This window comes from Cydia strobilella, chromosome 19, assembly GCF_947568885.1.
Source record: "Cydia strobilella chromosome 19, ilCydStro3.1, whole genome shotgun sequence".
Taxonomy (NCBI): domain Eukaryota; kingdom Metazoa; phylum Arthropoda; class Insecta; order Lepidoptera; family Tortricidae; genus Cydia; species Cydia strobilella.
The window spans coordinates 5449383-5477021 of record NC_086059.1 but is presented as its reverse complement, the minus strand read 5'-3'; the positions used below and the strand labels follow the sequence as shown (position 1 = coordinate 5477021).

The window sequence follows — 27639 nt, the reverse complement described above, 5'->3', positions numbered from 1 at the left end:
AACATCATTATAAAAAATCTAACGTTTCTTATGGAATTTTAAGGTTTATGACTTAAAATTATTAAATAAAGCTAGGTATTTTTTATTAGATTCTCAAACCATTTATTTAATGATAATTAATATCGAACGAACCATTATTATGAGCGTTTTACGTTTTGTTATCTGTCAAGCTACTTAAACACGCTCCATCCAAGGTTAAATTACTTTCCCCACTAGTGGATAAAATGCGTTTTTCCCCGCTTGTTTTAAAGGATAATAGACGGCTTTCCGAGCTAGTGAGGGGAAAAAGTAGTACTTACCCAGTATTTACACTTACCCATTACTAGATTTTGACGTGACGAAGTATAAAAGTTCCATCATAAACTTCATATATATTTTCATAGAAATTTGGCGTTTAAGGTTCTCTCTGGCTCTGCGGATTTTGTGCAGTATTAGCTGTGTCCGACTATACTAATTCGAAAAATACGACACGTCAGTGATGTTAGTAATGACTAGAAGTACGTAATATATATATCAAGCGTTCTCGAGAATTTCGGGTTTAGTAGTGATTTTCTCCAAGTAGATAAAGGTACTGTTTACTGCGGTAGTGCGGTGCGTCCTTTATCCGTCGCCTCGTAACTCCCGCGAGTTGTAGTATTTGGGATAGTTCAAAGACTGCCGGCGGCGTTAAAACATGAGAAACGCCTCCTTCAGGCGGTTCCATTCAGATCTAGCTAGTGTACTTATCTATCTCTTTACTCGAATTTAAACTGTTGTAAGACATACTAACATTAAATAATTTTACGGTTTAGACTCACTTGTTTTAGTCACCTAGGTCAGGAGACCTAGGCTCTCCGAAACATGTCCGCGAGTGACTAAAACAAGTGAGTCTAAACCGTAAAATGATTTAATATCTCTTTACTGTTGGAAATTATGGAAATTATAATTAAAACGACATAATATATATTGTATCTAATTGCAAGCAAATAAAATTGCAGCTACTCCAGTTTAGTAGCGTTTTTCTGCAAGTAAAGGTACTGTTTACGTCCCTAGTGCGGTGTGTCTTTTATCCGTCGCCTCGTAACTCCCGCGAGTTATAGTATTTGGGACAGTTCAAAGATTGCCGGCGGCGTTAAAACATGAGAAACGGCTCAGACGGTTCCATTCAGATGATTGCTTTCCTCATTTTACTGTATTTAACAGGCTGAGATTCAAAATTAGAAAAGTATGGAAGGTACTACCAAAGATAGATATAACTCCGTAATAGATGGATACAGTCTAAGGAAAAAACTTGCCTCGAAAATCACGAAAATTTTATTCTCGATCAGATGGCGCCACTACCTTTGGCCTACTCTCGTATAGAGGGCGTTGACGGTTTCGTTTGTTATTTAACAATTTTAACGTATATCAGTGAAAGAGCATGGGTCAAAATCATATAAAAATAATTAATGCAAATAAAAAAAAACATTTATCCGTATTTAAATACATTTTATCGTATTTTTAAAATCTTCATTTTTAGTTTTAAAGTGTGTCGATAGATGGCAGTGAATTTACTGTGGTTACAAAATTTACTATGACAGTACCGCTCTATCCTATTATATCCTCTTTGGTAGTACTATAAAACAGTTCCGTTACTTACTGACAGACATATCCTAAACCGTAACCGTTGAAAGTGTAAGCTTGAAATTTAGGATATTTTTTGTGGAATTCCATTTTCCATCAGAGAAGGGTCCTTATAAATACACATGGAGCATGGACCCTTTTCTATGGAAAGCCACATTTATTCTTCAAATGATGTAGAGCTCTAGTAAGAAACGATTTTTATTAATTAAACCTTTAAGGTGATGGTTGCCCTTAGGATTATAAGTAATAATACTTTTAGGTTTATTTTTCTCCTTCAAGTTCTATTTTATCATGCTTTCGGCTTAGTTTGACTGATGGAGACTGCCTGGAGGTTTATAAATATATGAATAAATTTCTAAGAAAATAGTGACACAATATCGTTGGCAGTGAAACACCGACTTTTAAAACACCTATAATTTATGTACCTACCTTAGTTAGTTTAAAAATTAAAATACATAATACAAGGCAGTTGCAAGCAGCCAAAAATTCAACTACTTTTAATACATTGTTATTCACAACGACGGGATTAAGTCCCGTCGTTGTGAATAATAATAAGCAAAAATCGTGGAAGTTTAAATCAGTACTTTTAATTTTAATACATTCTCACCATCCGTTAAGTAAGTTAAGCGGTACACCTATAACTACTAGAGATCAATTAACCCGCCATCAATACATTGGCTATACAATTCTGCCCCTACCTGCTTTTTCTATGCGTCAAATCGCACAGTGGTGTAATCTGCACAAGTAGTGGACAAAAAAAATTGCAACGTTTTTATAAAAACTTTTGAACCTCCGATTCCGCCTGTTTTTTAAATCGCAATCGCCGAACCGTTGGAATGCACGCAGTAACGATCTCGCCTCCTACTTTAAGACATTGCCACGAATTCGCAAAACGTGCGCGGGCGCACTTTTTAATGCGAACCGGAGTTACGTGACCTAAAGACACGTAAGAAACATGTGTTAGCGAAGTTACACTGATATTGGGCTGAATAAGCCTTTTATTCGCCGCTGCATGGTGAGATGTGGAATTACCTCGTCGTTACAGTCAAACCTGCACTTTACTTATCTAAAAACGGACATTATTACAAACTGCGTGTACGTTATCGCAATAAATTTGTAATTTTAATCGTTATTATCAAAACAAGGGAACGGGTTAACAATAAAATAGTGTGTTTATCGTCGCGTTTGCGTTGGTTTCTCATAAAAATGCGCGACTTACGGCAATAATGCGGTTAAAAAAAATTATACTGTGTTGTGTGCAACTCCCATTTCCCTTACTGCCTTTTACTTTTCGTGGTAAAAAGATGATTTCTACTTGGAAAAAAAAACACTGTAGAAATACGAAGTGCACATGATCGTACCTACTCTCTTTTTTCAAACGTAATTCAAGATGAAGTTTACTTATTGCTAAATAATTCTAAAAGCGCATATGAATTGTAAAGAGAGCGACAGATAAGATACATTTTTAGTTGCTCATTTATTTTCTATGACTTTTGAAAAGCAAAATTTGACTGTTTGTCGGTATTTTCTTTATTTTCAATAGTAATGGTCATTAAACAAGTCAAATTTGTCTTTAGTGTAAGATCCGTCAAATGCCATCCCGTTCCGCCCCGTCGCGTCAGAAACCGAACTGGACTATCGTGGTTTTTTTGTCAAGTTACTCGTCTATCACTTTTGTTTGTTTTTCTTAGACAGTATCCGTAAAAAGTTGGTTTTGAGTAAGTAAATAAAACACCGTGACAAGAGTTCTTTATAGATTAAAACCATGGATCATCAATATCACCGGCACAATTAAGTTGAAATATCTGAATGTAGAAATTTGAAACTTTTTATTTTATTACAGCAATGACAGTTTAAGTATACGTGAAATAAAATTTAGTGATGCACTTTTTCGGTTAAATTAACAAACTTGACCAAATCTTTTTAAAGAATACGATTTTAAACAAAGGTACTAACAAAACTCGTAATTCATAATTCATCTTTTGCCGCAGCTCATGTGAGCTTCATTTATCACTGAACAATGTTCAAGACAGAAGCACCTTACGTTTTCCCTGACCGAACAGGTGCGGTCCCACAAAGACTCGCGACGAAAGCCATAAAACTATTAATTATGACAGAAAGCCATGTCATACAAAGAGTATTATGCGAAAATTATGAAAAAAACTCAAGAGCGGCGCCACATATCTTTTTGTCTACGCGAACCTCCTGCGGCACTGTGCGGGTGGACAAAAGGCGGCGCACACTGGGACAAAGGAACACCCCGCGCGGACAAAAAATTACATCATTTATTTTATTGGTTCGGGTGAGAATGTGGCACATTAATATTGCGTAGGGCTTAATGTTCGATCGCCCTAGGCCAGTCGTCAGTCATTTGCCGGCTTAGAAACGTTACCTGTGCAATATGTTTTCGTGATGTATGAGGCCAGATTGTCGTTACTGCGTTCTTGATTACATCCAGAAAGTAATTATGCTGTGGCGGTAAATTATAATTATCTATGTAATGTAACTCTACTTTGTAGCTATCTCTTCCAGCACATGTAAACATAAAGTACCTAATCATGTTTAGTTACATAGGTACTTTTAACAGCTTGCATGTTCAGCCAAGTTATCTTCTTTTAAAAACTTATAAAGATAGTTTTGATAGCTTATTTAAACTCTATATACACCTATAGCTTTCAACACCAGAAGCAGCAATCGTGTCGATATTATTTTCTGCGTCTCTCGGAGCAAGTAAACGTATCATCGATCATAGCCGTCCTCTACTTTAGTCATTTATCACGTCGCAAACTGTTGGTACTTTCTAGCTGGTGTAATAGGAAATTAATAACGTATATTTGTGGTCATCTAAGTAGGCATAGCTATTGCACAGGTTTTAGTAATATAAGTTAACTCTTTACTATTTCTCTATAATTTGCAAAAGATTCAGTGCTTCGGAAATCGTACAGAATTTACATTAGACATATAAAATCGCTTCAATTGCAAATGAATCCTGAATGGCAAACTCATGTTAGATTCACGGTTCGGTAGCTAGTAGAGTTAAACCAAGAAAAGTCTGCAGAGATTTTGACAGCACACGCAGTGCAGGTGTTATTTTACTTCTTTGAAATTATGACGTATAAATAACACTGGCACTGCGTATGCTGTCAAAATCTCTGCACACTTTTCTTGGTCTAACTCTAGCAAATTGTTATTATCATTAAGACTTTATTTCAGACATGAATGATCCATAAATGATTGGTTAGTTACAATAGTACTTATCACTATGTTAGTACTGACAACACATTTTATATTTAAGTATATACATTATTTATATTAGAAATTAATTCATTAAAAGATTATAATAACTATTAACATGCTAATCACTTATCCATCCGGTAGAGTGGGACGTGCATTGAGGCCCAATATTTACAGAAGGGATTATCAAGCCTCTCTCCAATTCCGGGTAGAAAACTGTTGGAGCTGTTTCTCAATCGGTGCATCTGAGATGCTGTGCGATTTCTCATAATGGCGTAGAAATCATCCATTCATGCCTCGGCAAACATCCCAGATGCACTGCAAAACCGAGGCGTTCCCAACAGCATTCTGTACCCATTATTGAATTGGACGCGCAGGGCGCCAGAAGTCCGCTTCGTATATTTGATCTACAGGCTGCACGTATAGAACGTTTGGCAGTATGTCTTAAATAGCGTTCGCTTCACCTCAGCCGTACTACGTGCAAACCTGCGGATCAACAGTCGTCCTTACTGCCAGCGCCCTACGCTCCCGCTCAATATCATCATCATCCGTGAGGTCTTAATTAGAAGATTAGAAATTAGAACATTCATAGCAACAAATCTCTTGTCACAGTCCGGTATATCCAAATTGCTATTTCACTACTAACACATATGTCTTAGTAAAATAAGAATTAAATTCGCCTAATCGTAATCGACTCAAACACAACATGCACCTGTCAAAACATTATGCCGCGAATTTGAAGCCTAGAACCACTGTGCGTGGAACTTAAACGTGTTTTAAATTAGTGTTCTAATTTCAAACATTTTTTAAAAGTTCGTTGACCGAGACATTTTGGCGCATTTATCGGTCGAGATAGGCACGTAAAGTTTACGCTTTACAGAACTAGTGACGTGACAATATCGGTGTCGACACGCTCGACTTACTTTCCATCGATTTTTATTTATTTTTATAGAATTCGGTTTTTTTTGTAACCTAGGGTGCTGGAACGAAAAGTGTGAGATTTGTTGGTTAGAATATTAAATTGAATAAGTAGGTAGATACCTGCTTTCGTTCCAAGAAAACTTTTTATTGAGATGTTCGATTTGCTTTCACTGTTTTAAACTCATGCTGTTTTTCACTCTTCTTTAGCATTGTCTATGTTAACTGTTTTCAGCCGAAGTAGGGCAAAAAATAAATGTTTTTAACTAAGTATTTAACTTGGGGCTCTGCGTATTTTATTTAATCCTAGTGTTAGTGAGTAACCCGACTGCATTTTCTTAGAAATATTTTTTTTATTTGCAAACTCTGGCCAATACTTCGTCCGTTTATGCAATAGTAAGAGTTTTTAATCTGGATACTCTGGACCTTGGAATTTAAATAGCTTACCTAAATGCATGTTGAATAAATTTTTCTTTATTTTGTTTTGTGCATGCTGACAATTGAATGAATGTATTTTATTAATTTTATCTTTTCTCCATTTAGCGTTATTTACAATTGATATTATTTTATTTGAACATTCCAAATGCTATTTTTTAATGTATGAAATTCTTGATCGATAGTTTAATGGTTTGATTTATAAGCTTGATAATTAGTGTTTAAGGCTGTAATATTTGCATGCCGCTATTCGGCTGAATTATGTTGTGACCTATAAGAAACTATGTAACATCTGCTAACTACCATAATTCACGCAAATAAACGATATTCTATTCTATTCTATTCTATACCTTATTACCTACACAAATTGATTAAGTCCCACAGTAACCTGTATAGTGCTTGTGTGGCAAATCCTTTAACCCCTGGAGCGTCCCAGTTTCACAGTAGTATGGAACTCCTATACTAACTAGACACACGTGTTGACGTGTGTCCGTTGGGCGCTCCACGGGTTAAGTTACGAGTATCATAATTTGTTGGGAAGCGTTCGGAAACTAAAAAAGACGAGTACTAACTTACACAGTTGCGAATATGCGGAATAGCAGAAGGAAGTAGCCTGAGGTCGCCGTGACGTCACGACGCGGAATCGACCTCGGCGCCCGAGCGTGGCGAGCGAGGGGAGAGGGGCGATGTACTTTCTCGGAGAAGCGTTTGATGAGTAGGATGCCAATTCAGACTTGGCGTGACATCTTCCCCTGGTTTTCCACAGATAAAAAGTAGAGAGAATTATATAGTAGCTAGTATATATTAGAAATATATAGTAGCTAGTGTCGGACCAAGCTAACTATGTATGGCATTTGCTATTTTGCAATTGACCACACTTGTTTTTATGAAAATACTAGCTTTTGCCCGCGACTTCGTCTGCGTGGAGTTAGTAATTTGCGTAGCTTATTTTTTACCCAATCTGCTTTCTATCGATTCCCCGTACAAACTTCGACCCCCCTTTTCACCCCCTTGAAGGATGATTTCTAGGGTAAAAACTACCCTATGTCCTTCCCCGGGACTCAAACTATCTCTATACCAAACTTCAACTAAATCGATTCTGCAGGTTAAGCTAAGCGTGAAGAGGTAACAGACAGACAAACAGACACACTCGCATTTATAATATTAGTATAGATGACATTTTGATTAATTCTTCCATACTTTATTTTGTCAAAGTCGGTGCTGAGTCAGCTTAGACGGACGCTAAGAACAACTAGAATCCTTCTAAACGAACTTGGACTGACTTTGACAGAACAAAGTCTGGAACGCCACATTTTTATAATACTCTTTATGGTGACACTTTCACACTTTGTCATTGCGAATCCGGACTAATTAATGGCCGCAATATTAGTTTTTAGTTTGTCTAAAGTGAAACTTTTGCTTTACTTTGCTTTATTAACGCTACACTTGGAATATAATTAATAGACATTTACTAAAACCTAGAATAATCTACTAACTGTAATTCTAATTTCACAAAATGTCCGTTTTTTTTATTTACCAATCATACCATCCCAAACCCTATTTCACTCGTCATTCCTGATAACGTTACATAACTCGGCAGCCAATCACCGGCCTCCATTCATAAATAGAACGTTCGGTTATCAACTGATAAGGGCCATAAACCATAGTGCATATTCAAAATGGCTACCTTTAATGTTAGTTCGTTTTAGTGTTGTGCCACTTATTAACCACTAAGATAACGGTGTCCTTGGGTTTGTAGTTGTTTTACTACTCACAGTCTAATGTTTAGTGCAAATGAAAATAATGGTGTTAAACTCAATATATTTGTAGTGTTAATAGATTTACATTTTCACATAAACCTTTGAAACGAAATATGTTTTTGGCAAAAATTTCATTTATGGTACAAGCTTTTATCGCTGACTGTACTTCTCTTTTCACAGGCAACTAATACTCATCAATTCTAATAACCACAAACACAATTAGGTTTCGTTGTTTTATCACAGAGTTTCTATGGCCACCTCCTGTCTCCATCATCAGATCAGCTCGATGGTACCATGATATTGCATTGTCACCCGACTTACATGTGTATGCAAATTTTCAGCTTCATTGGAAGTCGGTAAGAGGGTCAAATTTAACTTGCATGATTTGACCCGTACAAACATAGTTACTTAAGTACATTCTGTATATTATTACATACTTACATAGGTACGGTCAACCAATTTGATTCCTAGGCCACTACAGAACCTTGTTGCATTAACTACTACTTAGATACATGACATAAGCACTGTCATAAAACTCATAGAAGATAAACAAATAGATTCATTATGACATGGTTCTATAGTGGCCTAGGAATCAAATTGGTTGACTGTACATTGTAAGTTAATAAATAGCTTGTAAAGAAAAATATGACTAATGTACCTATAGGCATAGACACTTCCCAAATAGAAGATCTAATCACCATAAAAATGATTCCCAATTGTTAAAATATTTAAAGAAGAATATGTAATACTTACAGCAGAAGGTAAACTACAACTTTTTTTTATGAGTCTGTTAAAACAACGGTAACATCGTGTGGAGTACCTAATTAACTTAAAATAAACTTTGACGACACAAATTGGAATCACTGACACAGACACGGTAAATTTAGCACTGGCAACATTGGAGTGGTTTTAACTTTTTAAAATTAAATAAATCTGCCACAGCGCACAGGCTGGAAATGATTGACGGAATGTGCTTCGGGTCATTAAGAAGTTAATTCTATATTTCTTTTTCTTTGCAGCTTTAGATTGAATGGCTGCTAGCTTTAAATGGGGCATTTTCAACCAAAAGGGTACTTATTGTCGCGTGTCAGTAAGGCGCTATTTCTATATAGCTTCAATTAGAAATCAGCGTTATCAACAAGCGACAATGTGGTACCTTTTGGTTGAAAACGTCACAAATAATCTAGTCCGTTTAGCGGTGGGTCACTAGAAAAATCTTATGTTGGAAGATAGGCCACAGTCTTGCCTAGCAATGTGCAAGTTAGGGACTGAAAATCAGCGGTCTCGCCGAGTCTCATACATTTTACTGCACAATATAATATAATGTAAATTGTACCTGATTTTTTATTGTACTTGCAATTCATTGTTTTTTTGTGTTGGCAAATAAATATCTTTATTTAAGTTGCAGAACATTAAAATAATTTTACGGTTCAGAATCACGTGTTTTAGTCGCTCGCACGACATGTTTCGGAGAGCCTAGGTCTCCTTTCTCAAGCACTAACAGTGTGAGCAGCATTCACGACGGCCGTGTTTCGCGTTACTGCAGCGCACAGCGCACCGCGTCGCACGCTGCGTTTATGTTGCAGGTTGCAGAACCATATCAAAAATGCAGAAACATTCTCGGAAGTTTCTGGAAACTTCCAAGAAAACTTAAAGCTAATTTCCATTGAGAAATATTCTTGTGGGAATTTATCAAAAATAGTATTATTAATTTGGACAATACTAGAGTCAAACCAAGAAAACTCTGCAGAGATTTTGACAGCACACGCAGTGCAAGTGTTATTTTAAACGTCAAACTTCTATGAAATTATGACGTATAAATAACACTGGCACTGCGTGTGTTGTCAAAATGTCTGCAGACTTTTCTTGGTCTAACTCTAGTCTTGCCTAAAGTGCCTAGTAAATTCTGAAATATTTTAATCCAAGGTATTTAAGGTAGCATAACATCCTTGAAACACCATAAACTGTTTCATAATAAAAATCGTTTGAAACGATTTTCCGCTTTTACTGACCATGAAAATCGAAATGAATTATCATTGCGCTTTGGAACACGCCATGGTACGCGATTTTAATTTTTATCTATCGGTTAAATTCATGTTTAAGATTATTTTTTATGATGTATTGTTGTCTGTAACGATTTAAATCAAATAAAAAAAGTATTCTAAAGGATTTTGTAGCCATAAAAAAAGTTTTTGTATTATAAGTCTTGCGAATGTCATTAGTTAATGTTTCTAAATCTGTAACCGACTTTAATATTAAAGTTTATATATTATGTTGTTAACCACCTTTAGTTTATATTTACATACATACATATAATCATGCCTATTTCCAGGAGGGGTAGACAGAGACCACGGATTTCCATTTGCTACGATCCGACATACCTCTTTCGCTTCCTTCACTCATAACATTCTTCATATACGCTCGCCGGTGTAGGGTGCTCTTAACCTCACCTTTCTTCAGGATTTTTTCAGTTTGTCATATTTTCTTCCTTTTCATATAGGTACCATTAGTTTCGTCTTGCCTACTTTTATTTTCATTCCTTTCCTTTCAAAAGACCCATGCATTCTAGTTACCATCTCCTGCAACTCTTCACCCGATGACGCTAGCAATACCAGGTCATCAATTCAGCGTAAAGAAGGCATTTGACGGGTAACCCACTCATTCTCAGCCCAATGATGAATGCATCATTTCTCAAATCATGCAAACTACTGTCCATGAACAGGTTAAAAAGCCACGGTGACACTACACATCCCTGCCTAACACCCTTGTCGATGCTAAACCACTCAGTGTACGATCCGTTTACTCTCACACAAGCACTGGAACCCTCATAGAGCGATTTCAGTACCTGAATGAGACGGCCGCTCAATCCATACACCGACAGTACCGACCAAAGTTTGTAATATTGGTAGCAGTTTATATTTTGCTACCAATATTAAAAAACAAATATTGTTTAGTTTTCCTCTCAATCTATTAACCTACTCGAGATATATTCAAATATCCGCAATTTTATATAATACTTTTTTCTCCTATATACTCCTCTTTATGGATAATCGTTTCCCCTTTTGGATTTGAAACCATACCAAAGAATATGTTTTTCCAATGGGAGAACCATATTCTGTCCTAGTAAAACTGCGTATAACGCATTAAAACGCTCAGTTACCGAGCAAGCCACCCGTCCCTACAAGTTTACAAACAACCTAAGCCGTGTTGTACAATTTCGCCAAGGAACAATTTCGTTAAAGCTTTAAGCGCCACGCCAATTGAGCACAGATGGCGCGTGGTACGCGGAGTGTGGTCGTCTTCGCGACGACATATGATTCGTTTTTTTAAATTTATGCGTTCCTTTTATAATTTATGAGCTCTTTTGTTTTCTTGATTGACGGAAGGTGTAAGGTAATTAAGAGATGTTTTAGAATTTGTCTTCATCTGTTTTGAATTCTGTGTGATACGCAACTAAAAAAAAACTTCATTTCAGACCAAGGCAACGTTCCATAAGTATATGTCAATAATATAAACAATATATTTTTCACCTCAGCAGCTCGAACAAGCCTACTTTCGTCACTCCCTGGAGTGAGGAAAGTGCGACTTTCCTCACTCCAGGGAGTGAAACAATGTAGCTTTTTAATTTAGTGAAGGCCATGAACTTCATACTACGTACGGTACGGTACGGTACGGTACGGTACGGTACGGTCCGGTCTGGTCCGGTCCGGTGGTCCGGTCTCGTATCGTATCGTATCGTATCGTATCGTATCGTATCGTATCGTACATATTAAAATACTTTTTTTTCTGTTTATTCTGTGTAATTCGAAATACATTTTAACCTTTAATATGTTCTCACTACTGAGGTGAAAAATTATGTGTGCAACACGAGAGCAAAGTTATTTTACATCTCGTGTTTTTGAGTCCCTCGCTACGCTCAAGATTCTACCTTAGAATCACTCGCTTCGCTCGTGATTCAATTATAGAATCTTTCGCTTTCTCGGGACTCAAAATAAACACTCGCAAGAAAAACCAACTTTCCTCTCTTGTTGCACAAATAACTATAACACAATTTACTTTGTAAACGTTGTTACCAAATGTGTGTATCTTATCTACCAATAACTACATCTATAGCTATACTATACCCAGTAGTTTATGAGCGGAAAAAAAACAATAAAACATTTCAAACCAAGCTTCTATTAATACGACACGTTTAACCCATTTATAGTATATCAACCTGGATATAGGATCATATAAAAATCGTTAAAAAATAGAAATGCATGATATTTATCAAATTTGAGCAGAGGTAACACGCTAGGGTGCCCAAAATTCGCGTCCCATATGGTGCGTGATACAATAAAGTTTATGGCGGAACGAAAAAAGAACTGAGACAACTGTTTGTGGTGCATTTACTCGTCAGATCATAAAGGCGTATTAGTAGTTGTATACAATTGTAGTTACGTCTTTTTATTTTAGAATGGCGGTGTAGGTGTGTAGATAGGTGTACCACAGCGGGATACAGACCGCCCGTAGGGACGGCACGGCCTGTTCGGGTCTGTGCTTTGTTTTCCTTCGGTCAACGCTTAATCTAGAAGCATATTGACTGAGTATAATGACCAGTCTGGCTGGCATTTGCAGCCGTGTTGATAGACAAACGATGCTGTGTAGTTCGTGACTATCTAGGTAGGTATCTATATTATAGTCTGAAACATCGAAGAAACAAATCGAACATGCCCAAATTAATGTGACTGTCTTGCGTGATTGTAATGTCAGATTTTTTATATCGACAATCGTAATTATTCATAAGTAGGTCGATTTGAAAAATAATATGTCCAGTGAATCCTTGTTAGGCAACGAGCTTGTGAAGGAAAAAAAAGTTTTTACTAGAGATTTTACCTGCTTAACCTATTTCTTTCATCCAGTTTGACTTATTACCTACTATGATTGTTCAGTTAGGTTAGGTCGAAAGGAAGGTTGGTTAAATAATCTAAACAGAACTGATTACACTTACGCCTTCAACGCCATTTTGTCTGATCATACAAAAAGTTTATGCCAGTTTCCTATTCAGGTAGACTCATTAGCGCTAGGGGGCGCCTGTATAGCGTTATTTATAGGCATACTTTAATCTTCTCCGCTATATCGCTAGAAGATCAATGATGTGAGGCATCGGGCTATTCTGAAGGCGGATGATACATTGAAATTGGATTGACGTAAATAGTTATCAGACTAAATAATACCTACCAAATGCGTAATGAACTAATGAAGCACGGGTTCCCAACTTCCCGCATAGAACACACCCATGTCTCGCATGCACGCATCGAGATAATCAACATTTTTAACAAGCGTTGTTATTACATAATGTCTAACATTTTCTGTTAAATACATTATATTTTAATGCTATAAAAATTGTATAAGACATATTCCACCACTAGCAATTAAACAAGTTTTTATTTGTATTTTATGTGTTTAATACCGCGCCATTGACGCCGACTTATTCTTTAAAAATACTTCAATTTCCTACTCATAATTATGTTTTTTTCATTTCATTTCACCGACACCATTACTCTGAATATACATGTGTATAAATATACTTATTCTATGTAAATAATACGTTTTTGCATGCATCTGCTTTCAATACGAGAAACAACACTGGACGGCCATGTTATTAAAACCGCATAAATAATAAAACTGAAGCCGACTAAAGCGTTAATGTTTCCTTAATTATATACTCTTAATTTATTTAATTTCTTCCATCATAAACTTATTGGATTGCTCTAGGTTCTTTTTAGTAAACACTAGGATGCCAGTCTTTAATTGAATAAAACACTGGACGATTGCCTCCGATTAAAAGATGCCGACATTGCAGACTATGACTATGAAGCGTCGCTATTACCCTAATTATCCTCATCCAATTGTTTTTTCTTTCACCTCATGTTACATGTATGTAATAGACCCTCCAATAACAATACTAAGACGCTACTGTTTTTTCTTACGGGACTATTATGGCTTACTTGCATGAAAGCATATAAATAAAACTGAAACTGAAGCATGGAAAAGAGCCATAATATCTATTTTTAAGACTTTTTTGCCGCTGTTAAAATATTGCTATTTGTTTACCGTCGTTATCACTTTCATGTCGCCTTTTTTAAATACTTACTAATTTTCATATTGTATAAATAGAGTAGGAGTCTACATTTTTAGGTAGACTCCGTATTTGACCAAACAGTAGACCAAAGAATTCAGCGATACATACCTATATTATACCTATATTAAAGCGACCAGACTGATTTTCAATTGAAGGCATGTTTACAAAAACAACATAACTACACTAGACATGAATTTACAGGAAACGAAAAAACTAAATGTCTTCTTATATATTAGTTATTGGACATAAACATTGTATAGGTGATTTTAGTAAGATAAGATAAGATAAGATAAAAGATTGGTAAGTGGCCAATAGTTCCGAAATATACGATTACACATTTCAAAGACCAGTATTTTTGGAAAGAAATTGAAAAATAAGTTCGTCACTTATGCTGTTTTTGTAAAGTTTTGTTAGTTATGTTCTTTTTGTAAGAAAATAAAACAAGTTTCTATGGAAATTATGTTTTGTATTCTATCAGAGAGGTACAGATTTATCTTACTTAACTAGTATAAGTATATTTCTCGGGACTGATTTTGGACAATTGGACACTATCTGGATTTTTGGACACTATCTTTTGCTCTACGTGTAGATCCTGCTTAGACGAATGCTCTACAATACCAAAAACTCAAATCTGCAAAAAAATGTTAGTTACGTTGTTTTTGTAAACATGCCTTAAATTATAAGTATTATAACCGAAGTAACTCAAGTAACTATCGTTTTCTTTACAAACATTTTTCCGCGAATCGTAAAACGCTCGCTAGCTGGCGGCGAAATTTATTAACACTACTTTAATAACAGTTGTAAAACAATGGCGCCGAGGCGCCTGATTTGCCATTACCCGTACAGGCGTATAACTAATTACTGGCTGTGAACTTAGGCTAACGGCCACCTAGGTAGTCTTCACATTGGATGCGGATCCGCACGCCGCTCCGTGTATGCGAGCGGGACATCGCCATATACATGCATAGTTATCCCGCTCACACACCATACGAATCCACGGCAGTGTGATAATCGCATAGTGCATTTACACTTTTTAGTTTTGTTAATAAACCTGTGACAAACAAACTAAGGAGATCTCATAATCCCGTTTTGCCAACTGCACTGTAATGCGATCTGCGATGGCTAACGGCTACTCAAGTCTTAGCTTTGCGAAAAAAAAAACTACTTATTTTCTGCCGATTTAATTGGTGATTTAGATAAATTTCATGCCACTTAGACTAACTAGTGGTAAAATAAAAACGTAAACCTTACGGTTAACGAAACTAGGTATGACATTTTAGCGACAACACTTTACGAAGTTTACGAAGTTTCATCCTCAACCAGACTTGCAAAAAAAACCACCAAAGCATTAATAATCCTTTAAACAGACTGTTATTTTCGAGTGTTAGCGAGTAATATTGAGTTTTTACGATTTTGTCGGCATCACGATGGCCCCTCACAGAGTTGACGTATGAAATATAGTGTTTAACACCACACCGCGTGTTCTTCGACGTCCTGCTGAGTCGTTCCCGCGCGGCACGGACTCATGGTCACACTACACGAATTCCTATGTAAAGAGGCTTTTGTAATTCATGTTAACTTAATTTGGGACTATCCTACAATGTCGTAGTTTATCGTCACCTTACAATCATTTGTGTAAAATTAGTGCGTTGTTATATAATAGGTCATATGGGCATTATGATTGAATGAAATACTTTTATCGAATTTTAATCTGTGTTCTCACGGTCGCGTTATTCGCGTTTGAATCTTGGTCATTGTACCTTGATTAACATCAAAATGGTGGCATACAAGTACCTACCCGGAGTTTTGTTCATACATTTAGCAGTTGTCGTTAATACCGAATATTGTATTACCTACCACTGAGTCATATAGTTTGTCAAAGGACTGTCTCATTTTAAACATAGACAGAGAGAAGCATACTATCTTTATCTTACACTAGTACTAGCACCCAAAAGAAAAGAATGAGTATAGTTTTTTGTTTATTCTTATTTACTGACAATTTGGTTTGACCAACTATATGAGTATTATGTTTATCTTTTAACTAGATGCTCTTACATTTCTCAATATGTTTGGTTTTGGTTTATCGATTTTTCTTCTTGAAACATATCCTATTTAAGTTAATTTGTTAGAAAACTGACCATAAACAGAATATTATGAGAAAAAAACTTAGAAACACCTAAAAAAACCGGACAAGTGCTAGTCTGATTCGCCCACCGAGGGTTTCGTACATTTTAGTATTTGTCATTATAGCAGCAACAAATACATCATCTGTGAAAATTGCAACTGTCTAGCTATCACGGTCCATGAGATACAGCCTGGTGACAGACAGACGGACAGTGGAGTCTTAGTAATAGGGTTCCGTTTTCCCCCTTTGCATACGGAATCCTAAAACACTACCTGTATCAATACCGGATGCGGACGCCATACAATTTTAACGGCTGCACAATTAATGTTTACAATTTTTTCCATTCTTTATCAAAACCATTAAGTAATAAAACTAATAGCTACGGACATAATAACATTAATAACGGAACAGGTCAATTTCATACGCTCAAGGCTGCTGTTTTGACTACTGGTAGAATGTTGAGAGGTAGCGGGTCGCGTATTATGTACAACTTTTATATCCGTAATTAGTGCGGTCATATTTTTTGGATTCTATTTTTACTCGGGGAATAAGGCTTATCGAAATATATTAAGCAGTTTTTTTTAATAAATTTAAAATACATTCCAGTGTGAAAATTGGTTAATTGTATGGAATTTGTTTATCGGTCCTAACTTATGATAAAGAAAATGGGCCAGCAAATAAAAAACGATAATGCACCAATAATCCATTCAGTAAGGTAGATTTTACCAAGAGTCAGGATAGCTAAATATTAATTAATTGTGTACCTATGGAAATTATCCATTCATTAGAAGCAAATTTAAGTGGCACCGTGGGCTTGGACTGAGAGCCTTATTCTGAGTTTAGTAGATATAAACATAAACTATTAAAATAACCCTTAAATGTGACTTTTCCGAACAAACCGACCGGTCTGGCCTAGTGGGTAGTGACCCTGCCTGTGAAGCCGATATTCCTGGGTTCGAATCCCGGTAAGGGCAATTATTTGTGTGATGAGTACAGATATTTGTTCCTGAGTCATGGGTGTTTTCTATGTATTTAAGTATTTATATATATTATATATATCGTTGTCTGAGTACCCATAACACAAGCCTCCATGGGCTTACCGTGGGACTTAGTCAATCTTTGTAAGAATGTCCTATAATATTTACAATTTACAAACATAACAACTATTCTACCGATTACAACGAGGTTTTATTCTTGAAAAAATCAGGTCTAAGTTTTCATGATGGAAGCAAAAAACGTTTACAATGTTCAGACTAAAATTATTGTTTTATGCATAGATAAATACATTATTATATTTTCCCCTCACTAGCTCGGAAAGCCGTCTTTTATTCTTTAAAACAAGCTGGGAAAAACGCATTTTATCCACTAGTGGGGAAAGTAATTTGACCTTGGATGAAGCGTGTTTAAGTAGCTTGACAGATAACAAAACGTGAAACGCTCATAATAATGGTTCGTTCGATATTAATTATCATTAAATAAATGGTTTGAGAATTTAATAAAAAATACCAGATTTAGCTTTATTTAATGATTTTAGGTCATAAACCTTAAAACTCCATGATAAACGTTTGTTTTTTAATAATTATGTTAAATATAATTCTGAACGCACAAGTTAAGTCGATGCAATTTCAAAACGCATCATTGACATTTCATACGTCAGAAATGTCAACATTGTCAAAAAAAATTTACTTAAACACTTCTCACGTAAAAGTACAGAATTTCCAGAGTTTTTTGTTATAATATCGTAAAAAAAATGAGTGATTCCAGTTGATGAAGATGATCTAACGCCTATGGATGTTGCACTTTCCTCGCTATAGTGAGGGGAAAAGTTTTGTGTTACACACGGGTGCAAATGTATTTTACTTCTCGTGTGTTAAAACACTCGCTACGCTCAGGATTCTATAGTTGAACCACTCGCTTCGCTCGTGGTTCAATTATAGAATCATTTCGCTTACTCGTATTTCAATCCCACACTCGCGGGTAAAATACAACTTTGCACCCTTGTATAATAAATAACTATTTCGAGACATATTGCATCATGTAAGCATGGCCAATTTCCCTGATGACAAATTACGTTTATCTTCTATACATATTACCGTGTAATATAAAAACGATTCCACATTTTGTTTTTTATTATGTTAACAAACGGCTGTGTATTTCATCATACTCGTAACTAATATTATGATATTGGACTACTTCATTTGAATCTCCGAATAAGACACGTAATAAAATGCGGTTTAACACTGCCTTACTTAGCATAAAAACAAGCTAACAACTTATTCAAAACGAATAACATACGTCTATTTTCCACCATTGTTTCTTGTAGGTAGGTAGCTCTATAGCTCAGTTTTACACATGCCAGCGATATTTTGGACTTAATGAACAAAGGCACAGGGTGTATAGTAAACGCATAAGTTAGTTTGTAATCGTAGGCGCAAGGCCGCCATCGATATTAAATATTGAAGAGTAAGTACCAACGCTAAGTACGAATATACTCGTACTTTAACAAACCGAGTGCCATTGAAGTACCTTGACAGAGTCGAGTCGAACTTTTACGAGTAAGAACGCGTTTATAACAGATTCCAACTAAAAATACGGAAACGAGATATCGGTGCTACTTTTGCTACTAATTTTCAATTTAACAAAATATTTATAAGAAGTAACGATTTTAAGCGATGTTTTAGTTAGTTTCAGAGAATAGCTAGAAAATATACCGTGTAAATAAGTTCGTCTTTCTACACGTAACTACCATACTAATCGCCTCGCCTTTGTACCTAAATTTATATGAATTTCATGTTATCAATTTTTGTTTTGTACAATAAAGTGATTTACTACTACTACTACTAATATTATAATTAGTCTTTCTTAAGTTTTCTGTATTTTAATTCTATGATATATGTACCTACAAAACAAAAAATTCTACGTTTTGTGAAGCGTTACTGTTCTCAATTTACTAAGTAAACTAAGTATCTGATTGAAGGGCGCGGTTCGATCAAAGCCGCGTGCGCAGCGGGTAGCGGTGAGCTTCTAGCATAAACGCGCTTTTGTTTCAATATTGCCTTTTTATATTTCTGATCAAGTGATAAGGATTGCCACACGCATTTTGCGAAAGATGTTTATTGTGCTAAGAGTGCAAGTGGGTCATACACATTTTATAGTAGGTATGCTTAACTCGTTCTTGTCTTTCCAGTAAGTACATCGTAAAGTTAAGGGAATCTAAAGCATTTTTTACGCTGCGTCCTTACAGGTGGGATAAATTTTCAGTACTTTAGATTTAGACGAAATTACACAATTATCATATTAGGGTGGTATTTTTGCCTTATTTGCTTATAGGGTGGTAGTAGATGGTGCCTTATAAAGGAGGAAATGGTTACACGATGGTGTTCTAGTAAAAGGTTGTTTTATCTAGGACAGTTTTTTGACTTCAATAATATAGATCACAGCCATACGCCCATTAGTCCTATACCTTCTCATCTTTTTCCAGTCGGCTAAAAAACGGTCGTGTACAGTTCACGGCGCGTTACCGTCGCGTGTGCGCATAATCAGTACACGTCCACTGGAACGACCATGGGCGTATTCGGATTTTGGAAATATTATACCAATAGGTACCACAACTACAAAAAAAGTCAAGCAATTCCGCGCCCTTCTAAAAGCAGATGCCCGCCACGTTTCCACATTGAATCACGATAGTCAACCTCAGCTGTCAAAGTTAAAACTACAATATTGGACATTACTTTACGCGTCTTGCTTCTTTGTCTTAGACATAGACTCCATGTCATTAGTATCGTATGTGTATGATATTGGTATCGTATGTTTAAAACCTGAATGTGTCCACGACCATATTAAACCGAAGTAGAACACATTGTGTCGTGTGAGGCGCCCATTGCGAGTCGGAACCATTTCAGCGACATGCTTTTGTTTTCGACTATTTTTAGCGCGGGTAACGGCGCGATTAGGTAGCATACGTTGGGGCCGATATATACGTATGGCAACCCGACTGCAATTTGTATGATAACTGCACGCCGACTGCACGCCAACTGCAACGTCAGTGTGCAGCAGTTCCCATACAAGTTGTAGTCGGGTTGCTGTCCGCCTGTACCGGCCCTAAGAGTTTGATTTTGACAAATTGGTTTAAGACTACTTGTTTTAACTTCACCAACGTTTTGTAGTTCATGTTAGTATTCTCTTAAGTCCCAGAGTTATATTTGCAGTTATGAATTTGGACTTGAGTTAATAATTTAAATTTCAAATTTGATTGATACCTATGGCCTGTTGCCTGCCGCCTGCCGCTCGAAGGGTTATAATTCAAGATTAGATTCGATTTAATTCTTTTAAAAGGACGGCGGGTCTTAGGAGGATATAGTATAGGAAATGCAATAATATTTGTGTTTTATACGTAGATACTAAACTGGTTAACTACATTATGTTTTTAGAATATACCTATATAGCTGACAAGTAAATAAAACATACAAATCAATCAGTTACAAAACTAAAACAAAACCCATTTTTCAGCCATTGCGTGTGAAAAAAAAGGAACTAAATTACCCCTTCATCAATAAAATCAAGGACGACATCCACCATTGCCCATCCTTTCAGTTTCATTAATTAGTAATTACGATAGGTACTTAACACTTGCCAATTAGAATCTAACTAAAATACCTCGAATATTTTAAGCAATGTATTTCAATTTAAGTCTTATCTACACGAAACAAACCTGTTTTTGCCAATTTAACCGAATACGAGCTTGCAATAATTACTTAGGTAACTGATTTGTTCAAATCATGGAATCAATCTATTTAGCTGATAAGTAAAGTGATTTGTTTACAAATGAGGAATCAAACGTTCTCATTAGTTACTGAGATTGCCAATTCTAGTAAATAGATTTTGTTTACTTTTATATGCCTATCTCGGTTACAAAGCGGTAGGTAGGTATAGTCACGTGTGGTTACGCTCTCATTTTAAAACGATATTCTGAAATAAAATGACATTTGACATGAACGTCCCAGCAAGCTCGGCCGGATTTCACCTTACAAACGGAGTTTCGTTCTCATTTTAAAACTATGTGTTGGATTGTAATGAAATTTTGCATATACAATGACATGAGGTATATCAGATCTAGTCCTGTAATTAGTTTATATAGCTCTAGTTTATAAAACAAACGAAATAGAGCAAAACAAAACTAGATATATATACCTCATCCTATTGTAAGTACAAAGTTTCAGATCGATCTATAGCTAATGTCGTTTGTATGGAGAACCGAGATTGCCTGGGACTCTTAAGTAGCATACTATATCCCTTGTACTATTTTCGAAGATATTGTATTGTAATACAAAGAAATATATTGTATTGTAATACAAAGAAATGAGAGCGACAGTTTAAATTCGGAAATTAGAGCGAGTAGAAGTTTTACATAGGTACAAGAGCTTTGTTTACATATTTTTCATACTTGCAAACTGCAACTGGAGTTTTAAATTATGATTTCAAAATAAAATAATAACAAAAGCATTCGCAGACTTCTAAAACAAATAGCGAAGCAAGGAAAGCAATATAAATACAATTGGTTGTCAATAAACTCCCGTCCACAGTTTTCTATGCGGTTGGAGTAGTAATTCAATAGCGGAACGTGCCCGCTATGTCGGAGTTCCACTTTATTCTTTAGGCAAATAGAAATATAACAAAGAAAATGGGTATTGTTTGTGCAGAAAATTAATTTGCAAATATTACACATTTTCGTTGTTTTAGTATTGGAGGTAGCGTAAACCTAACTGCACTGCACCAGGGTCAAAACCCGGTGCAGTGCAGACGATCGGGAAACCGGCGTCTTTTAATAAAAATAACTATTTTAATACATTTTGCTAAGTCTTTCAACGTACATATTTAAAAAAGTAGAAAGTTTTTACATGCTGATAAGAACAAAGTACGAAAATTAGGCTTTAATGTCAGTTTATTTTATGATGTTACTTAATTTAGAGCCGCGCCAACTTAGTAATTCGTTATGTTCTTGATCCCCGCCATACAGGCTATGCCTGGTGTGGGGTTCACTGCAATATGTTTTTTTTATATGCCTTTCTGTTAAATAAAGGTCCACAGGAAAGTCGCATAAACTTAACTCACACTAAAAATGTGTTTGACCCAGCAATGAGCCTGCCTGTACCTACTAAGGTACCACCGTGTTTCATGGCAATAAATCGTGTTAGATATCATTTAAATGCCTAATATTTTAGGAGCCAATATTAACGATCGATGAACGTATCCTTATTAGAAAAAACTCCCAAGTTTTATTATTATAGTTTCCATAGGGCTTCCAGTTCTCAATGATCTGATAATAAAGTAATTGAAACTTTCAAGGTTCATTATTACTTCGGTGAGGCATTGTAAGTGTAAAGTTCAATGTTCTTGGCCCTTCTATTTATTAGTCCCTACAGAACATGAAGTAGGTATTAGGCGCCATTACATACTATAAATAACTCTATCTAAAACTTTTTATTCAAGAATACAGTTTATTGAGTACACAAATGTTGAAAGTTAAAAGAACAATAAATCAACTTGTAAAATAAATAAACGTAGTCAGGCTAAGTACCTACTTACATAACTAATATATATGGCCTATGGACATATGGATAATGCGATTTGCAATACATTGCAGTAATTGATCGATCGCTTATATTCGTTTCTCCTACTTATAATCTACTATAAGTTACTAATACTTATAGCCAGTAATTATCTTAAATCGGTTGTTATTTGTTGCGACGTGTATAGAGGCCTTATAGTACAATCAATACTAAACAAAACTTTCTTTCTCAGGTGTGGTTCCAAAACAAGCGATCAAAAGAGCGCCGCCTAAAGCAGCTCACATCCATGGGCCGAGGCCCATTCTTCGGCTCCTCCCGCAAAATGCGAGGGTTCCCCATGAACCTGTCTCCAGGGGGCTTGGACGAGGGGCCCCCAGGGTTCCCGTACTTCGCGACGGCCGACGGGAAGTTTGAGTTTGGATACGGACCCCCGTTCCATCATGATGCGCCGTTCTTCCACCCGCCTCCGGCTATGCCGTTTAATCAGCCAGGTTGGTAGACTTTTCGATATTTTAACATTAAACAAGTAACTTTTTTATGTATCGTTTTTTATTTATTTTATTTTGAACTGAATGTTCAAGATTTTGCGTTAAATATTTTATGCTTGGATCTTTATATTAAACGATTATGGACTAGATTCGTGTTAATTGAACTTTATTTTTGATCCAGCTTATTTCTTTCTTAGTCAATGTAGTCGTAATAGCATTTGTTGCCGTATCATAATGTGCATTTATTTTACTTTGCTGCGTAAGGACATGTTAAACATCCTCATATTATCCCACTTTCGATTTTTGCAAGATATAACGAGAACTTGATATTTTATTAAATACTTCTTCCAAGTTACCTTTCCCCACTTTATCAGAAATAAAATTGCCTGTCCAACTTCACAAACTTTAAAGCAAAACCACCACATAATCACAGTGTATGTACCAGGCGCTTAGTAACGTGAGCAGGTCGTTTTGCAGGCGGGATGGAGTCTCTGCCCGGCGAGTTTCCCGAGCAGTTCCCGCCGCCGGACCACCTAGTGCTCCCCCGGCCCTCCTCCCCCGAGTTCACCTTCGGCGACGGGCCGCCCCCGCTCCACCCTGAGGGCCTGGTGTGGTAGCTCAAGCCGGAGCCGCGAGACTACCACGACTGATGCGGCTCGGCGGGCTACAAAGTGGACTTTAACAGTGTCATTCAATAACGCTGTGATTACGATTTAAAGGACATGTGCTTGTGAATAAGTGTACAGAAGAGTTTTATAATATTGATAGTAATTTATTAAGTTATAAAATAATTTATTTACATCTTAAGCTTTTGGTTCCTATTTTAAGATAGAAGTGGCAATTTATAATTATTTTCATGTATGTATTTATTTTAAATTTTAGTGTAAACGGGGTCTTAGTTAGATTGTGACCACAAACGAGACTACAGGAGGACATTTCCGATACAAATTTAAGGTTATGTAAATATAATATAAGTTGTACATAGATTATTGCTGGACAAGTCTGTACGATATTAAATTTATTATGTACTAAGTGGTAGTTACTTGATAATAAGTTCCGGCGACTTAAATTCCTTTTTAATTCTGCTTGTGTTAAATGGGTATTTACGATTTCCTACATTATATTTTTTTAGGAAAAAGTGCATTTCTGTTAAGGTCTGTAAATTTTTATCATTTTTATCCTTAAATAAGATAAAATGTAGGTAGCTAATATGCACCTACTTTAAAATTGTGAAAACTTTTTATGGAATTATATCGCTAGGTACAAATTTTAAAACAAAACAAGGAACTTAATCGGATGGCGATTTTATACCTCCTTTATTGATGGGACATAAAACATGGTTTTGTATTTTATACAAATATTACCTTGTTTGTGATATGACACTTTACTATAGTATAATCATTTGGTTAATTAATGATTACACTACACAGTGAATCTTGCAATGACTGTTACCTTTTAACATCGAGAACTATTTCACAAATTTACTTGCCTCGTGTAATCGCGCCTTAAGCAAACCATACTGCGTTCACTTTTCATTTCATATCCTTCCTAAAACAATGAGCTTATTTCTACAATTATCTGAAGTGTCATAATACAAACTAAGGCGTTTCATAAAGTCAAGGGAACATAAAAACACCGTAAAATAATCATTATGTTTCGAGGCACGAGTCTGCAACAGTTTATTCAAAATGTAATTAGTGTAAATACGTCGGTGTTTTAATAAATCACGCTGTCGTGAACTACTAATGTATATAAATTACCTTCAGCGCTGTTTAAAATTAATTTACATTGACTTATGTAAATATAAGTAAACTGATTCATGAGTCTGTCATTTGCTAGTAATTTTATCTATTTTGTTTTACATTTCATCGTATTTCAGGTAAGAAAGTGGAGCAAATAATAAACTGTATTTTAATATTAAGAGAAAACATCAAATTTCTATCAAAGAGAGAATTATTTTCAAGCTAAAGCAATCTAGTATCAGACAGTACCAAGAGTCCGGCATTTTAGATTTATGTTATGCCCCATTTATACAAGCACAGTTGAGTAAGTTAATTATGTATGTGTAGTGTAAACGCGGCATGGCCCAATATCAAAATGACAGATGGTCAAAGTGAACTATTTAAACTACAAGATTTATTTCACTACTTTGTCAAAGGCATTAGAAACAAGCTTGCTTTTTCGATATTCTATATTAAAATATAAGGTAAAATACTTACACGCATTGATTGGCATTCAAGCGAATTATGTACACTCAGATCTTACAGAATTATTTGCAGTTTTGAAATAAAGTTCAAGGTATCTTCCCTTATATTTTAAAGTTTGTTTAATAAGACAACTATTAACTGAAATAGATAACATACACTAAAGAAAAAGTGACCAAGTCCATAAAATAATTTGATTTGTTCCCTAGTTGCATAAGTATTAAATTCATTACTTACACTTAACAAAGATTTGTTCAGTTGCTTAGTTCGTAAGTGCATGTGTGACTCGCGACTCGAAACATAAGGAATGTATGTACACTAGTGTAAGTGTTAATATTCGGTACATACTGTTGTCTATCTGTATTAGTGCATAACAAAAGTACATAATGGAATTGTCTGTAAGAATAAAATCTATTTAAAAATATTATTTAATTGTTTTTTTGCAAAATGCCCTTAAAATTTTAATCCTAAAATTCATTAAAGTACTCCTATCAAATTTGTGGATAATGTTCCACCAATGTTCACAACTTTTGGCAATAGAAAATACAAAACAACACATGGTGATCCATAAACTTGGAAGGGTAGAGATGAGCATGTTGAGCAGTCGGATAAGTTGAGTAATTGACAAATCCTGGACCCAATACAAACCAGGCTATTAGCACAACCTCCTGAAACCCAGAATCTTTTGTTTTGTTTTTGAATTTGGAACCCGTTACTCAACAAAAGTTCAAAATAGATTGTGGAATATGTACAAAAATTTGTACGCGGGGTCTTAAATACAAAAAGATAGGAATGGTGAAGATGTGATTCCTATGCGCCAGCACTAGATGGTTAGAGGACAAATATTATAGGATAAAGGATGACTCACGTTAGACCGGGCCGTGTCCGGGCCGGAGCTTCCGGCGCTTACTTTTCTATGACATGACAGGTGATCACGTGATGCCTTCCATAGAAAACGAAGCGCCGGAAGCTCCGGCCCGGACACGGCCCGGTCTAACGTGAGTCATCCTTAAGTAAACGATTGGAATTTCTGCCATACGGTAGCGTAATGGGAATTTAACACAGCCCTTGGGATTACACATATACGCCTTTTGCAAACCTGTGTAAGCGACGGTGAATTGTAATAACAGGTTTCAAAGTTTAATATAACGAATGGACACCAATGAGATGCTCGCAGCCGCTTAACAAGATGGAACTTGCTGGAATGTTCTAGATTATCGGTTTTAATTAGGTACCGTAAAATGGGGTGAGTAGGAGCAAAACTGACATTCAAACCTCTATAACATTTTATTTTTACATATGCAAACTGAATGGTGTATATAATAAGTGTTTCGGACGTTTCTATTTTAGTTTTTATTTTATTTTGGGTAGTTCCATTTCATAACTTTAACGATAAACAGGAAATCCCACCTCACCCCGTAGTCCCTCGTAATTGAGTTGAGATGGGTTTTCATACAAAGGTGATTTTGGAAGATTGTTGGATCGATTTTTTTACACTGGAACTATACAAGTGATGACAATCGGAAGGCATCGTAAAGGAAAATTGTAATTTGGCCGAGGGCGAACAGCCGACGGTTCGCACGCGCCCGTCACGTTCCGTGGTCTCGTGGCATGGACTAGCTTCCAATAGACACTGCATTATAAGTCAGGCGTTTATACTTCAGGTACCTACCTACTACGTTGAGGGAACAACCCAGTCGCATTATAAGGAGAATCGTAATTTGGACAAGGGCGAACTGACATTTTGCACGAGCCCGTCACTGGCATAGATCTGCTCCCAAAAGACACTTCAATTTATGAAACGTACGCTGTCGCTAAACTTCAAATGCTTCGTTAAGAACCGCCCAACCCAGTAGCATCATACACAACTTTAGATACCGTAAGCGAGGCATCATGAAGGCGATTGATAGCGTAGGCATGTAGGTAGAGTTAAACTTCTGTGAAATTATGACGTTTAAATAACACTTGCACAGTCTGGGCTATCAAAATTGCTGCCAACTTAGCTTGGTCTAACCATAGTCTACCTAAGTCTAAAAATTTAAAAGCTTTCATATAGGGTATTTGAGTGTATTTAAAATAAATTATTTTACACCATGCATGAAATAAAGCACCAGAAGATTAATAGAGAGACGTAACAGCAGCTATTTTTAGACATAATTTCTATTTTGAAACCCGTATAA

General features: G+C 36.0%; 1 protein-coding gene across 1 annotated transcript in view; it reads left to right on the top strand.

Annotated features, from left to right (window-relative positions):
• The window catches only part of LOC134750213 (LIM/homeobox protein Lhx1), a 91636-nt gene extending 67257 nt beyond the window's left edge, over positions 1 to 24379 (top strand). Inside the window, 2 exon segments of the mRNA XM_063685348.1 lie at positions 23000 to 23258; positions 23721 to 24379. Of these exon segments, the coding sequence (XP_063541418.1) occupies positions 23000 to 23258; positions 23721 to 23872 (411 nt within the window). The 3' untranslated portion in view covers positions 23873 to 24379.
• Positions 24380 to 27639: the final 3260 nt, after the last annotated feature.